The sequence below is a fragment of the Glycine max genome, chromosome 13 (genome assembly GCF_000004515.6).
Source record: "Glycine max cultivar Williams 82 chromosome 13, Glycine_max_v4.0, whole genome shotgun sequence".
Taxonomy (NCBI): Eukaryota; Viridiplantae; Streptophyta; class Magnoliopsida; order Fabales; family Fabaceae; genus Glycine; species Glycine max.
In genome coordinates, this window is record NC_038249.2 from 45115441 (window position 1) to 45130109 (window position 14669).

The following is a 14669-nucleotide window of genomic DNA, read 5'->3' on the forward strand; positions in this document are numbered from 1 at the left end:
TCGTACACCAACAGTATAATTGCAGCAACCATATACTTCTACTATGAATCTATGATGCTCTTGGATTCACAAAAATCTCCCATGCTCTATTGTAAAGTCCAAATTTAAAACTTAATTCTTATTATATCTCTTGCAGTATTCATTATTTTATTCTTAATTAAAGTTAATTTTAGAAAGGTGTGCAAATGAAAGAAACATAAACCTTAATGTTTATTAGTTTTATTCACAGAGATAATTTGAAAAAATATTAATTTAAAACAAATTTAATGCTCTCAAATCTCAACAAAAGTAATCAATTTTTTTAATTTTAATAAATTATTTAATTAGATCTTTTAATAAGGACATGAAGAAGTATATGTTATTATGTCATGTATTCCGGAAGCAAGTAAACTAAAAAAGAAGAAGAAGAAGAAATGTCAATGCCACGGTGGCAAACATTGGAGAAAAATAAGAAGGAAATTAGACCTCTCAAAAAAGAAGAAGGAAATTAGAAGGTAAAGACAAATAAATTAAATGCCGGTAACAGGTGCTGGTGCCTTCCAAATTCCAGCTAAAAGCCAGTTACGGTTGCAAAATTTGAACTGATTCCGTGGGCTGAAATTGAGTTGAGGCAAGTATGCACATATCATTTTCACTCCTTATAGATCAGTTGGTGTGCGGTGTGCCAATATATAACAGAAAATAGCCATTAAACTATATAAGAGAAAATAGTTTGTGCAAAATAATGTAAAAAAAGTATCAAAGTTTTTATATTGATAATGTATACTAATTAGTATTTTTAAACTCTATTTCAACTTTTAAGCGATAGATTGAAATTTGAAATCCTTACGTAAACTATGGTGTATGATTTTAACTTTTAGGTGGTTGGAGAGTGTTTTTCGTATGGTTTAAGCGAAAATTACATTAAAAATAAATACAGGGTTACGTATCATTTAAGTCTCTCAACTATGTTACCATGACCGTGTTTTCCACATTTAGTCATTAACTCGATACATAAGATAAAATAAATTGTGTTAAAATTTTGTATTTAGTAAAATAAATTTGGTTTGAATGTTTATACTGTTAGTTGTTTTATGAATTACAAGTTGCCACCTCATCCTATATAGTTTAAAATATTCCAAAACTTTGACCATTAGGTAAAATGTTGACAATACGACATTTTACAGAAAAAAGGGGGAATAAGACAAAAAAATGGTGATAGATTGAAAAAAGAAATTATTTAAATAATTAAGTGTTTTTACGTTAGTACTGTATTTAGAATGAGGGTTAATTAACGACGTTGTAGTTATGTGGGGTCGGTAAAGAAGCGATGAGATAAAATATTGATGGAGTAATGTATATGCTAGTTTGGGAGAGGGGACGAGACAACCGAAACCATTGATCCAACCCAACCCACACCAGTTGTTGAAGAGAGAGAGAGAGTAATTTAAAATTATTTTTAATTGGACGGGTAAAGAAGAAGAGTAGTAGTAGTAGGAGTAATAGTGATTGGGGAACTGAGACTGAGTGAGTTGAGTAGCAGAAGAGAAGAGAAGATGGGATCTGTATGTATCTGAGACTGTGCATCACCCCATTCCCTGTTGCGGTTGATTCTTGAGGACAGGCAGGTACACCTTCTAGATCTTCTTCTCCATTGCATTGTATTATTTGTATGACTAGAACTAGAACAGCTATCTCAATTTTTGTTTGGATCTCGCAAATTGAGAATTGAGATCTTCAATTTTCCATTCACCACTCTAACATCTTTACCACCTTGTGTTTCAGAGATAGGATTAACTTAATATGACGACACGACACCATTGCAATTTACCATTCTACATTTAGGCAATGCCAGCCACCCAATAGATAATAGCAATAAGTCTTTCTTCACTTCAACTGTAAGCTTTCTTTCCCTTCAATTCACTTTGTTATCTTCTCCTACCTCCACTATACAAAGCCTATTTTTCACTTATCACATCTCTATCTATTTATTTGCCACAAAATCAATGTGGTTATTCTCACTTTTCTTATAGTCACTCATTTTGAGTTTGTTGCAGCGCACTGGTATTTAAACAAGTCTGATGGGTTCAAGATTCCCATCTCATCAGCTCAGCAATGGCCTGTATGTATCAGGTCGGCCTGAACAGCCGAAAGAAAGAACTCCAACAATGAGCTCAGTTGCCATGCCTTACACTGGTGGAGACATCAAGAAATCCGGAGAATTAGGGAAAATGTTTGATATCCCCATGGCCATGGATGCTTCTAAATCTAGAAAATCTGGTCAGCTAAATAATGCCCCTTCACGGACTGGATCATTTGCAGGTGCTGCTGCTTCACATTCTGGACCTATCTTGCCAAATTCCACTCCTCGTTCTATTTATACCACATCTGGTAACATATCTTCTGGAGGCAGCATGACGACTGCTTCAGTCTCAATGAAAAAGACCAACTCTGGTCCACTGAATAAACATGGGGAGCCTGTGAAGAAGTCATCTGGACCGCAATCTGGTGGAGTCACACGCCAAAATTCTGGTCCGATTCCACCTGTTCTTCCTACAACTGGTCTTATTACATCTGGTCCTCTAAATTCATCTGGGGCACCAAGGAAAGTATCTGGTCCATTAGAATTTACAGGATCAATGAAATCGCCTAGTTCTGTAACTCACAATCCAGCCATGACCACTCTTAGCCTAGATGATGAATATTCCTTCAGGAGGAACTTCCCAAAGCCAATACTGTGGTCTGTAATTCTGATTTTCATTATGGGATTCATTGCTGGTGCTTTTATTCTTGGAGCTGTCCACAATGTCATTCTCCTTGTTGTTGTAGTAGTTCTTTTTGGTGCTGTTGCGGCATTGTTCACTTGGAACAGTTGTTGTGGGAGGACAGCCATTGTTGGTTTCATTTCTCGTTATCCTGATGCTGAGCTTCGAACTGCCAAGAATGGGCAATTTGTGAAGGTTTCTGGGGTATGTATATTAAATATTGACACATACATATATATATTTTGATGATATTGATTAATTAAGCACAGTCATGCAAAAAGCATGATTGCATGCACAACTAACCACCCTTGTCTTTGTGGATAAGGGACTGATTTTTATGTGATGGATATCAATGACTTGAATTGAATGGTTGCTGGGTGTCTCTTTATCTGTGATTGTACCATTCTGGTTGTTGTTGTGTGTGTGACTTTGAGCATAAATGAGAGAGGAATGCCAATGGTCTGTTATTCATTTTGAAGGTTGTTACCTGTGGTAATGTTCCATTGGAGTCCTCCTTTCAAAAAGTTCCTAGATGTGTATATACTTCTACAAGCTTGTTTGAATATCGAGGGTGGGATTCAAAAGCCGCCAACCCGAAGCATCGTCGTTTTACATGGGGACTCAGAGCAGCTGAGGTAATTTTAATATGTTAAATCTTCTCTTTTCAGTTTTCCATTTTATTAAAGATTACCTTGAATACTCTTGATATACCTTGACCATCATGGAGATATTAGCTTTTGTTTGTTCTAAACTTTCTTTACTAGTGCAAGAAAAAATCATTTTTTCCTTCCTATAGTCTAGCATATCCTGTTGACCTAATTATGTGATCTGTCCTTCTATTTATAACCTTCAATATATCTCTATATTTACTTCAGCTACATTGTAATAAAACTATTCCTAGCAATGACTTGTATAGTGCAATGATCAGTTTCTGGGAGCTTATTGTTTGAGTATTCAAGCTATTGAAAGGGGGAAAATTATTATTATCAACTTTCCATATAAGTATTTCAATGAATGCCTTTTTCTCCCCTTGCTTTTGATCGATTAATTTGTTGGGGCTTTGAATTCATGCTTGAAGGCTTTTATCTGCTATTCATTATGTGAGTATTCTCTGACTGTCATTAAGTATTATCTTCATGCCTGATGTGATAGGAATATTGTGTGTGTGTGTGTGTGTTGGGAAGTTTTGCATATAAATATGGTCAACTGAAGTTTTTCACCTTCTTTGTGTGTACCAGGCATGTGTATTTGGAGATTTTTGCTGTCTAATCTATTATATCTCAAGTATTTTAATATCTACCTTGACATTTACATAATGCAGAGGCATGTGGTGGACTTCTACATTTCTGATTTCCAATCTGGATTGAGAGCATTGGTTAAAACAGGCTATGGTGCAAGGGTGACTCCTTATGTTGATGATTCTATTGTAATTGATGTTAACCCTGACAATAAAGACATGTCTCCAGAGTTTCTTCGATGGTTGCGAGAGAGAAATCTTTCAAGTGATGATCGACTGATGCGATTAAAAGAAGGGTAAAGTTCTTCATCTTGCTCAAGAGTTGAAACTCTCCAGTTATATATTAGTGTAAAGGGAAATTGTTAAGGTTAAACCTTTTCCAATAGTGCTGTTAAAAAAAAAATCTTTTCCAATAGTTGTTGAGGAGGGGGAGGGGGTTGAAGGGGTTTAAGCTTATTGCTTTGTGTCAAATATCTGGTCATGGGTCTGCCTATTGGTGTATACTGCATATTAATGGTGTCAAATAGCCCTATACATAATTCGTGTTATGCATCATGGTACTAATGTTAACAACAGCAACCTCTTTAGTGCATTAATACAATAAAGTTGGGATAACCCTCGGTAGGATATTCTTATGAAACTTCCATTGATCTTTTTGTAGGTACATCAAAGAAGGTAGCACAGTCAGTGTAATGGGAGTTGTTCAAAGAAACGACAATGTACTTATGATTGTCCCTCCTCCTGAGCCTTTGACTACCGGATGCCAATGGGCTAAATGTATATTTCCAGCTAGCCTTGAGGGTATTATTTTGAGATGTGAGGATACATCAAAGATTGATGTCATTCCAGTGTAGTTGCGCTCTCCTGACACCTCTTAGGTATTCTTCTTTAAAGAAGTATTTTCTTACCACCTTTAACTTAATGGTGGTTGAAGTTTGTATTTTGTAAGTGTTATTGGTAAGCGTGATGAGTCTACAACTGACATCAGTGATTTCCTTTTTCCTGCTCTCTACTCCTAGTTTGTTGTATAGCTATTCGTTTATTATTCCTAAGGAGTTTATTCTTTATAATGGATGTGGTTTTATGAAAGTGAGTTGTTTGTTGGTAGGATTAGCCGCTTTTAATTGTCAAAGGTATATCACGCATGATATATATTTTTACCTGTTCAGTGAATTTTGGAAGAGGGTTACCATGCAGTTATACTTTTCCTTCTTTTGTCCCCCGTTTTGAAGTCCATGCCTAGCAGGTAGCCAAATCATATGCATTGTACAGACAATAACATGATATGCATGCTTTACTATTTCGCAATTCGATTTTCATTTTCAATGATTTCGTATCAAGTAGGGATGTCATTGAAGTTGCACTGTGCCGTTGTATTTTATTTTCACATGCAAGAGTATGGACCGTTCATATTGTGTATGGACTAAATAAGAGGGAAACCTTTCGTGCATACAAACAAGAATGTAGAACACCACTTTTTTATTTATTATTATCATTGGTATAAAATATTTATTGATTTTGTCAACGACCATTTTTTGTCGATAAATCTCGCTTATCACTCTTGATAGAATTTCTCTTAACCCTGTTTTTAATTCTTAGGTTGTTTTTGTCTCAAGACAATTATTTTTATTATGAATGTTTTACTACATCAATGATGTCAAAAGTTGACCCAATACATGTCACATGAAATTGAGTAACAATTTTTAAGAGAAATTGAAGTGTGCTATGTAATAGGTTCACATGAAGTGTCACAAGTTCATGTTATAACATAATTTTTAGTTGACAAAATTAGTAGTTTAATCTTCTAATTTTGATTTTAGTTTCTTTTTTAGTTTTTATTGGTTCAAGTTTTTTAACTTTCCATTGTGTCATGTTTATCTTTTCATTAATTTTTAATATAATGGTGTTAAATTTAATTTTAGTTCATAAGAATTTCGTTGTTATCTCACTATGAGTTTTTATATATTGGACATGGCTCACGCTCAGTCACTAGCTACGATTAACAAACCAAGCCAACGAGACAAGACGGTCATCACAACCCTAGTCGACATAAGGACCACTAGACCGACCAAATTGGGCCAATTTACCAAGTGGGGTAATTTTTTTATTTTTTTTATTTAAATTATAGGAGAGTTTTATTTATTTTGGGGTAAGTCGTAAATCCGTGATGATTTTTTTTCTTTTTTAACTGAAGTCATAAATTCTTTTAACACTTCAGTTATTTTTTTAATTTACGACTTTAAGGTTGTAAAGTTTTTTACGACTTCTAATTTTTTTAGGTTAATTTTTCAAAAAAAATTATACATAATTTTTCAAATTTAATTATTTAATAAATAAATATTTTTTTTACTTTTTTAACTTTTATTTAATATTTTGTATATTGTTTTATTTAATATTTTATATAATTTTTAAAATTGTTTTATTATGGCATTCATTAAACAAAAATTCAGAAATTATAATTAAAATTATGATAGTATATTAATTTTTAACACAATGACACAATGAAAACACAAACGTACAGACGTGATAATACTTGTGTTTCTGCTAGTAAGAATAATATAAATCCAAATTGAATCATCTTAATTTTGTCATCAATCAACATAAGTTAATAATGTAATTCAATGACTAATGATAAAGAATAAGAAAATAAAAATTTATTTGATAAAAATAATATTGTAAGTTATGCACAGTAAAAGATAAATATTTATTTTCACATAGTTAAAATTATAATATTTTTATATATTAATTATATTATAATTAAAAAAATATAATAAGTAATTATATTTTGAGTTTTTAATAAATAATTTAAATCGCGATATGAAGCTTTTTTATATTAAAAAATATAAATAAAGATTAAAAAGAGTTAATTTGAAATGGTTGAGATAATTGTGTTTAACTAATTATAAAGATAGTGTGTAAAATACATTGAAAAAAGAGGATGTTATATAAAAATGATGTAATCTAATAAGAAGACCCCACCCACCAATGACAGCACCCATGTTGGGCCTATTGTTTGGGCTACGAGGTCCACACTTGAAAATAGCAAAAACAGCATAGCAGAGCAGGAGGGATTGGGGTTGTGTTGTTGATATTGTGTTGATTTCTTCATTCAAGTTCAAACTTGAATTTGGATTCATTTGATTTAATCAATGAGATCAAAATCGGGATTTGATTGCAGTTGCAGTTCTCTATCTTTAGTGCTTATTACTAACTATTATTAAGGTAAGGTAAGTCTGGTCTTTCTGCAATCAATCAATTAAGTCAGCTCGTATTGTTTGATCCACAAAACGCATACACATCTTTTACCTGTTGTTAGATCTTGTTTGTATTTATTCTCTCTATAGCTCTAGCGGCGTAACATCTTAGAACAACTTACACTAACTAAACTAGCTTGTTTTGCCTTTGCAATTTGCAGGTTTCTTTCTTTTGTTGAAATGGTCTATAGTAATTATAGTTCTGCCAATGAATCTCATTGTTTAATCCTGATTATACCTTTCCCGAAATGCAATTAGCGTCAAATGGTGACAAGGAAGAATGTTCAGAAAGCGAACCCATCTTGAATCATCACCATCTTCATTTGCAACCAACCGGAGAATCCTCCTTTTCCTGTGAAATTATCCCTATTCCTCCTGCTGCAGCTACTTTTAACGATGATGATTTACAAAACGTCCGGGTTGATGAGACTTGTCATCTCGTAAATGCAGATCAGCCACAATGCCGAATATGCCTCGATATTGGAGGTCTATTCACTTACTCATTTCCTTTCCCTGAAATGATTTCACAACCTTACAACCAACTTGCGTCTCATGTATTTTAAACTCTGCACCTTACTAACCTTTTTCAGGAGAAGATTTAATTGCCCCATGCCATTGCAAAGGTACACAAAAGTACGTCCACAGATCATGTCTCGATAATTGGAGATCCACCAAGGTAAGTTCATTTTTCCTTCTTGGTCATAATAATAACAATACTAATATCTGATTCAAATGCAGTAGAACTATCTATTTGCTATATAAATCTAGTGTTGATCTATTCTATGTTCCTTTCATTGTCCTGTGAAGGTGTTTGGTGAATTTATGATTCTGCAATACTTACTGACTTCTCATTTCTTCTGTTGTACTAGGAGGGTTTCGCTTTTTCTCACTGTACAGAGTGCAGAGCTGTCTTCATATTACGTGCAAATGTCCCACCAGATCGGTGGTGGTTGAGATTAAAATTTCAGTTCCTTGTTGCTAGAGATCATGCATTCATTTTCATAATTGTTCAGCTGGTATGGGGTTGGTTACTCATTCATGTATTGTGAAATTGGTACTCCTAAGTCGTAATTCATGCTAATGACATTACTTTTTCCCTTTCTTTTCCTTTTTGTTTTCTGCCGGTTGACATGAGCCATCCTATTTGAGTTTATCATTCCCTTATGTAGTTCTCTTGAGTCTCAGTCATAGATATTGCTGCCATATCCACTAGTAATCTATATAATTTCATATACGTGAAGATGCATTGTGCAAATAGTTGGGATGATGCTAGGAAGAAATCTCGGTTGACGGTTTTCCTCTCTGATGGAACAAATCATTTTATGGAACCTCACTTCAACGTGTTTTCTTATTAGTAGTAGGGCTTTATGGAAGGAAACACCCTTAGGTAATTCAATATTTTTAGTATGCCTAATTTCTTCTAGAAACATTCACTAATAAATCTAGCATTACAAGCATTTTAGTTTGGTTGTATGTAAGTAAATTTTAGTGTGGATTGTCAAAGAGAAAGAACAGGATGGAAGTGGATACGTTCAAGATGTTTTTTCCTTTGGAAAAATTGAATGTAAATTATTTTGGCATAATTCCTTTTTTAGTCTCCTTGTAATCGTGCAATTTTGGTTCCCTAGGTTTCAATTGCAGCAATTGAGTTTCTCAGGTTTTCTCTCATTTACAATCAAGTCCCTCAATTATTTTATCCAATATTTAAGCAATGTTTTAAATTCCGGATAGCGGTGCATAGTGACCATCCCCAAAAACACTAAAGGGATAGCTGCTATTTTGAAAATTTTGTATAGTTTTTATAATGTATACCATGTACTATAAATTCTAAAAAATGATAAAAATTACTCAAAATTAATGAAATTTAAAATTTTTAATTAACAATAAAAGTTCATAGATGTCTTAAACAAAACATACAAAAATACCAACAAAAGTCAAATACAAGTTTCCTAGATAGGAATTAGTAATCATCATCTTCTAAATCCAAGTCTTTATCATCTTCACTTCCATTACAACTGTAGATTTCATTTTTGGAAATTGAAATCCCAAAAAAGCCTTAATGTCTTTGTTCAGAGGGATTTGGAATCAACACAATGCCGCTATGGCTGCTATTTGTTCTGTTACAGCCACTACATTAAACCGCTCCGCTACAGAAACCCTTGTAGTGGTCTGGGGCCGCTGCAGACTCTTTTGCCAGTACAGTGTGCTATTCAAAACCTTTTATTTAAGTCATTAATTTTCCCTGAATGGTAAGGCATTTGTTGTTATTTGATGTTTACCCACAAGTATTGTAAACTCAACAATTAAATCAAAACAATCATATTGCCTTTTTTAGGTCATTGTAGTTCGAATATCCTATGTTTTTTAGTTGGTATATTGTATTTACTCATTGTCATGTCATGTCCAATTTACCTTGTCAACTAATTCTGTTAAATATTTGATCATGTCATGAAGAAGAGACTTGATTGTAAATGGGAGAAAACTTGAAGGATCCAATTGGTGCAATAGAAATCTGGGAAACCAAAATTGCACAATGGTGATACCTAAGAGACTAAAAAATCAATTTGGGCAATTTTTTTACAGTGTTGTGTGTAGCCATTGGGAGTGTAGGGGCGCTCAAAACAAGAAGCCCCACCCCTGCTCCCTAATTTTAAGTATTAGCAAATTAACGACCTTAGTTGTCATCCATACAGTGTCTGTACATGGCACACTATTAAAATTTGTAACCTAACAAGAGCTTGCAATTGATTTAGTTCCAAAGGCATAACAGTTTGATAATATACGAGTGACTAGAGTTTCTTATAATCTCAGTAACATCACATTATTATTCTTTATGACAGCTTTCACTGAAACTGAAACCTGTTTGGTTACTGTGGGTGAAGTGTTATAGACATGGTAGAAAGCATATGTTTGTTGACTGTAATGTTAAATATCCCACCTAACCCAAAACCAAATCAGCATGGGGTGATAGTGTGAAAGGAAGTAATGAAGCAGGATTTTGTTCTCAAGTTTCATGTTTCGGTTGATTTGATAGACTTTGAAGATCCATGCCCACCCAAAGAGATTATTTGATGGGATACTATTGCTATGCATTTTAAATTTATTAAAAATATGCACTTGAAAGATTATTTGTTAGTTTACCTTTTTTAATTTTAACAGGTTGTTGCTTTCTTGGGAGTGCTTGTGTACAAATTTTATGGAGATGAACTGAGGGAAATGTTTGGTTATGAAGAACATCCATATGGATTTTATACAATGGCTGGTATATACCCATGGCTTCCCCGCAAAAAAATTCATGGGCAATGTTTGTAGCTTTTTCTTGCACTCTATGATTATTTTATGCTAGAATGTTAAAGTTTGTTAATTAGTTGGTAGACTAAATGGTATACTGGTATACTATCTTAATCACTAAAATGGCAACTTCATTATATTTCTCTATGTTGCAGTTCTAGCCATTGTTTTGGTTGGTTTGCTCTATGGCTTCTTCATAGCGATAATATGTGGCCAAAGAATCAATGAGCGCCACTACCATGTTCTTGCCAAACAAGAATTGACTAAGGTTTGCTATTTAATACATGAATTAATATCAATTTGACTTGTAATCTCCAGAAAACCAAAGTGTGTTATGTAAGATTAGTAATAGGGGTGTGCAAAAACTAATTCGGTAAGAAAATCGAATTGAACTGCAAACTGTTTTAACCGGTTTGGTTTTATATCAAAATAGTTAAACTGATCTAAAAACTGGTTTAAAACTAAACTGGTTTTAAAAAATTGGTTCTGAACTGAACTAGTTCTTAGCCAGTTTTAAACTACTTTTAAGAGTCGACTCAGTTTCAAATTGATTTTTGAATTATTTTTTTCAAATAAAAAAGTTATTTAAATAGAAACAATTCTGTTAACTGAACTGGTTTTATAAAATAGTGTACTCATTTTTTTCTTGAACTAGTTTGGAAAAATTAATTTGGTTTAGGTTTGGTTACCATCCCATTCAATTCGAACCGTTTTTTTTGCATACCCCTACCTAGTAATATGATTGCTATTTGCTACTAAACAAGTCTCTTGGTCTTAAGATATGCATTTTAAGGGAAATGCATCATTTAAAATCTTGTTCTTGTATCATTTAAGGATTACGATTGATTTTTATGATATAAGGAATATCAATTTATCTTTTTATGAAATTTTTTAGGCATTCAATTCTTCACGTTGTTCTTTACCTTTTCAATTTTAGGAATATGTGGTAGAAGATCGAGAACATGTAAAGAATGTGCCTGAACTTGATCCCAGCCATGTGACAGAGCTAAGGATGTTGGGCCTTTACTAATTGGTATATGCATATCCCATTCTTTCTCTTTAAAATTTATGCTCTTCATTGTTTAGATGTTAGGTTTAAACTGCTTGGTTTCTTTCGACCCATATTAATAATTTTCCATGTATAGATCTCTTTGTAGCAATTTATAGAAGGTTAATGTTGCATGTTTTTTTTTTTTCCTATTTTAATTTCATAATCTAAAATGTCAATGTTAGTCATCCCCATAATTTGTTTGGTATTCTTTAGTTACATTATTCCTCTTCTAACTGCAGGATACATCCTCTTCTGAGTCACATTGAATTTGTTGTACTTGCGGCTTGTCTCCATTGTCACTTTCACATTTGTAGATCAGATTGGTTTGTTCAGAGTGATGCCCCATTTATATGGCACAGCCACGTGGGTGTTGTTTAGTAGCATGGAGATATTTGTATTTGTAACTTAGTCCCTGGTGTAACCCACAGTTAACCTTTATACAAAATATTGTGATCGAATGTGGATTTTGTCTTTTCAAGTTTTTAAGTCTAGAGGAAATTACAATGGCATCTTCTGAGTTTTTTTTTTTTTTAATTACACAACACATCTTATATGTTATACCAACATCCTCTAATACTTGAAAACATTATGTTGATGTTTTTTATATATTATATGAACACCTTCTACATTGAAAGTTATTATAATGGTTAAAAAGTAGGAGTGATTTTATAATTACACTAAACCTCCATGGTGGTTAGTATAGTTTACTCTTAAATCTAATATTGATCCTGGTGTGTGGTTGTCATATTGCATTAGCGTGGCAAGTGTTATTGTGACAAACAATATGGTCATGGTTATTTCCCATTGAGATTGATAAAAAACACATGAAAACATTTTGATATTCGTCATGTAAGGTGGATAAATGCGAGAAACAACTTTTGGAAAGAATGACCGAACAGGAAAGAAAACGATTCAATTTCTCCTTAGTTTTGAAAAATAAATATTACTGTCCAAGTGGAATCAATATGTATATATAGAAAGGAAAAATTAAATTAGATAATGTAATTTTAAAAAAGTTACTTTAAATCCTTCCCATCAGACAAAAAGAACATGTGGAGTCATACTGAAATTGTTTTAAGTAGCGTGACTGCACATCTTATCCCTCCCAAGAGAGGGTCGCACCAGTTTTTTTTTTTCAAGGCATGACTGCACATTTTATCCTTAGGATCTGATGACTTAGAAGTCGTTACATGACTTAGAAGTGATAACGATGGCGATTGAGGTTTGGGAGAATTTCAGTCAAAATAATGTATGTGTTAATGATAGGCACATGACTAGTTTCACTTATCTTGTTAGAGGAGCCGTCAGATGATAATAGAATAAAGGGTTAAGATTTGGTGTAACTATTCTAATATATTTTTTATTACTGATTAAAATTTATTGAAAATTACAACTTTTGTGGGTTTTACTTCTCATGATTCTCTTGTAATTTTACAATTTATACTAAGTTTTTTAAAATGAGAGAGTATGCCTTGGGAGATAGTGTGTTACTGACACTCTTTTTTATATTGGATTGAAGATTGAAGCCAGCTCTTTGGTGCAATCAAAATTATAAAAATAAGATTAAATTATAATTTTGATTTGCTGTAATTTTAAATTTGTGATTTTGGTTTCTATATTTTTAAATCAAGACTTTTAGTCCCCTATTTTAAAAAATAAATAATTTTGATGTTAGTTGACAAACATTAACTTTGATGTGATATTGATATGAGGCTTATGAGAAAAATTTAAATGAAGTAAAAAAAAATGTCTTAATAGCAATTTAGCTCATAACCCTTTGTTCATACATAAAACAATAAACTACTAATGTATTTGTCTTATTTAATTAATTACATTAACATTTCTTTCTATGTATTATTAGTTTAGAGTTATTATTTTTTTCTCAAATTATTAAAATTTATAAATTAAAAAATATTTAATATAGTAAAATCAATTAAAATGTGTAATTTACATATTGATTTATTAAATTTAATTATAAATTAGTAAAATAAAAATAAAAATAAAAATATGTAAAAATATTCAAAATAAAAACATATAAAATGATATAAAATGAAATTAAAAATATTTATATATTAATTATAAATTTTTATAATTTAAAAAAAATTAATAACTCTTCAAATGATATAGAAGATAATACTAATACAGTTAGGTAAACAGAGTAAGTATTTTAGTGATATTTTTTTTTAGAAATCATAAATAAATATAAGGTTTCTATTTTTTTTTACGTTAATTCTTTTAAAAAAATTGTAAATAATTTTTTTAATTTAATTATTTAATAAATATATTTTTTACTTTTTTAAGTTTTATTTAATATTTTGTATCTTTTTTAATATTGTCTTATTTAATTTATTTTATATATATTTTTGGATATTATTTTATTTAATATATTTTTATATTTTTTAATATTGTTTTATTTAATATACTTTGTATATTTGCATTATTTTTTTCATTTACAAAACAAATAAAATCTTGTAAAATTAGTAAAAAAATTATATAAAATATTAAATATAGAAAATATATTGAATAAAACAATATTAAAAAAATATAATTAATTCGTTATAGGAAAATCACAATAATTTTGACTTTGAAAAAATATTATTCCTTCCCTTTTTTTCATAAATGGTCTCCTTATTGCCAATAACAGTTTCTAATCGCATATACCATGAGATATCTGTTAAATTAGTTAAAAACAATAATTAGTAACCAAGAAAATAAAATACAGAAAGATGTGTAAGAATGAGTTGGAACAAAAACAATTGGGAATAAGTATATAGAGAATGTTCCTCGAAGAAAAAAATGTGCTATGTGCCAAAATTCTTGTTATTGAGGGAAGCACCTTTGATAAAAATGTAGAAAGAATAGAGAATGCAATGATACTAAAATAATATGAAGAAAAAAAAATACAAATATGATTCGGGAGAGAAGAAAACAGAAAGTAATGATCATTGAATGGAAGCTTTGAGAAGCAATCCAAGTATGCATGAAAAAGAGAATGTGTAGTTTTTCATGTTTAAAGTAGTGGACAGTTATTATTGAGTAACTTTTGTTGGTGAGAAAGTGGGTAGAAGTGAGAAAAAAAAGGAAAAAATTGG

At 31.5% G+C, this 14669-nt stretch overlaps 2 protein-coding genes across 4 annotated transcripts; both read left to right on the top strand.

Annotated features, from left to right (window-relative positions):
• The first annotated feature begins 1319 nt into the window (after nucleotides 1–1319).
• On the top strand, nucleotides 1320–5070 carry LOC100807593 (uncharacterized membrane protein At1g16860). Its single transcript, XM_003543672.5, has 6 exons — nucleotides 1320–1607; nucleotides 1765–1877; nucleotides 2037–2948; nucleotides 3224–3379; nucleotides 4066–4277; nucleotides 4643–5070. The coding sequence occupies exons 3-6, from the start codon at nucleotides 2061–2063 to the stop codon at nucleotides 4833–4835; spliced, it is 1449 nt and encodes a 482-aa protein (XP_003543720.1). The 5' UTR covers nucleotides 1320–1607; nucleotides 1765–1877; nucleotides 2037–2060; the 3' UTR covers nucleotides 4836–5070.
• A 1914-nt stretch (nucleotides 5071–6984) lies between these two features.
• On the top strand, nucleotides 6985–12086 carry LOC100808123 (E3 ubiquitin-protein ligase MARCH1-like). Of its 3 annotated transcripts, none has more exons than XM_006593395.4 (8): nucleotides 6985–7203; nucleotides 7397–7721; nucleotides 7826–7911; nucleotides 8105–8251; nucleotides 10395–10539; nucleotides 10682–10794; nucleotides 11464–11559; nucleotides 11817–12086. In XM_006593395.4, exons 2-7 carry the CDS (start codon nucleotides 7484–7486, stop codon nucleotides 11554–11556), a joined length of 822 nt encoding a protein of 273 aa, XP_006593458.1. In that variant the 5' UTR covers nucleotides 6985–7203; nucleotides 7397–7483; the 3' UTR covers nucleotides 11557–11559; nucleotides 11817–12086.
• The last annotated feature ends 2583 nt before the right edge of the window (nucleotides 12087–14669 follow it).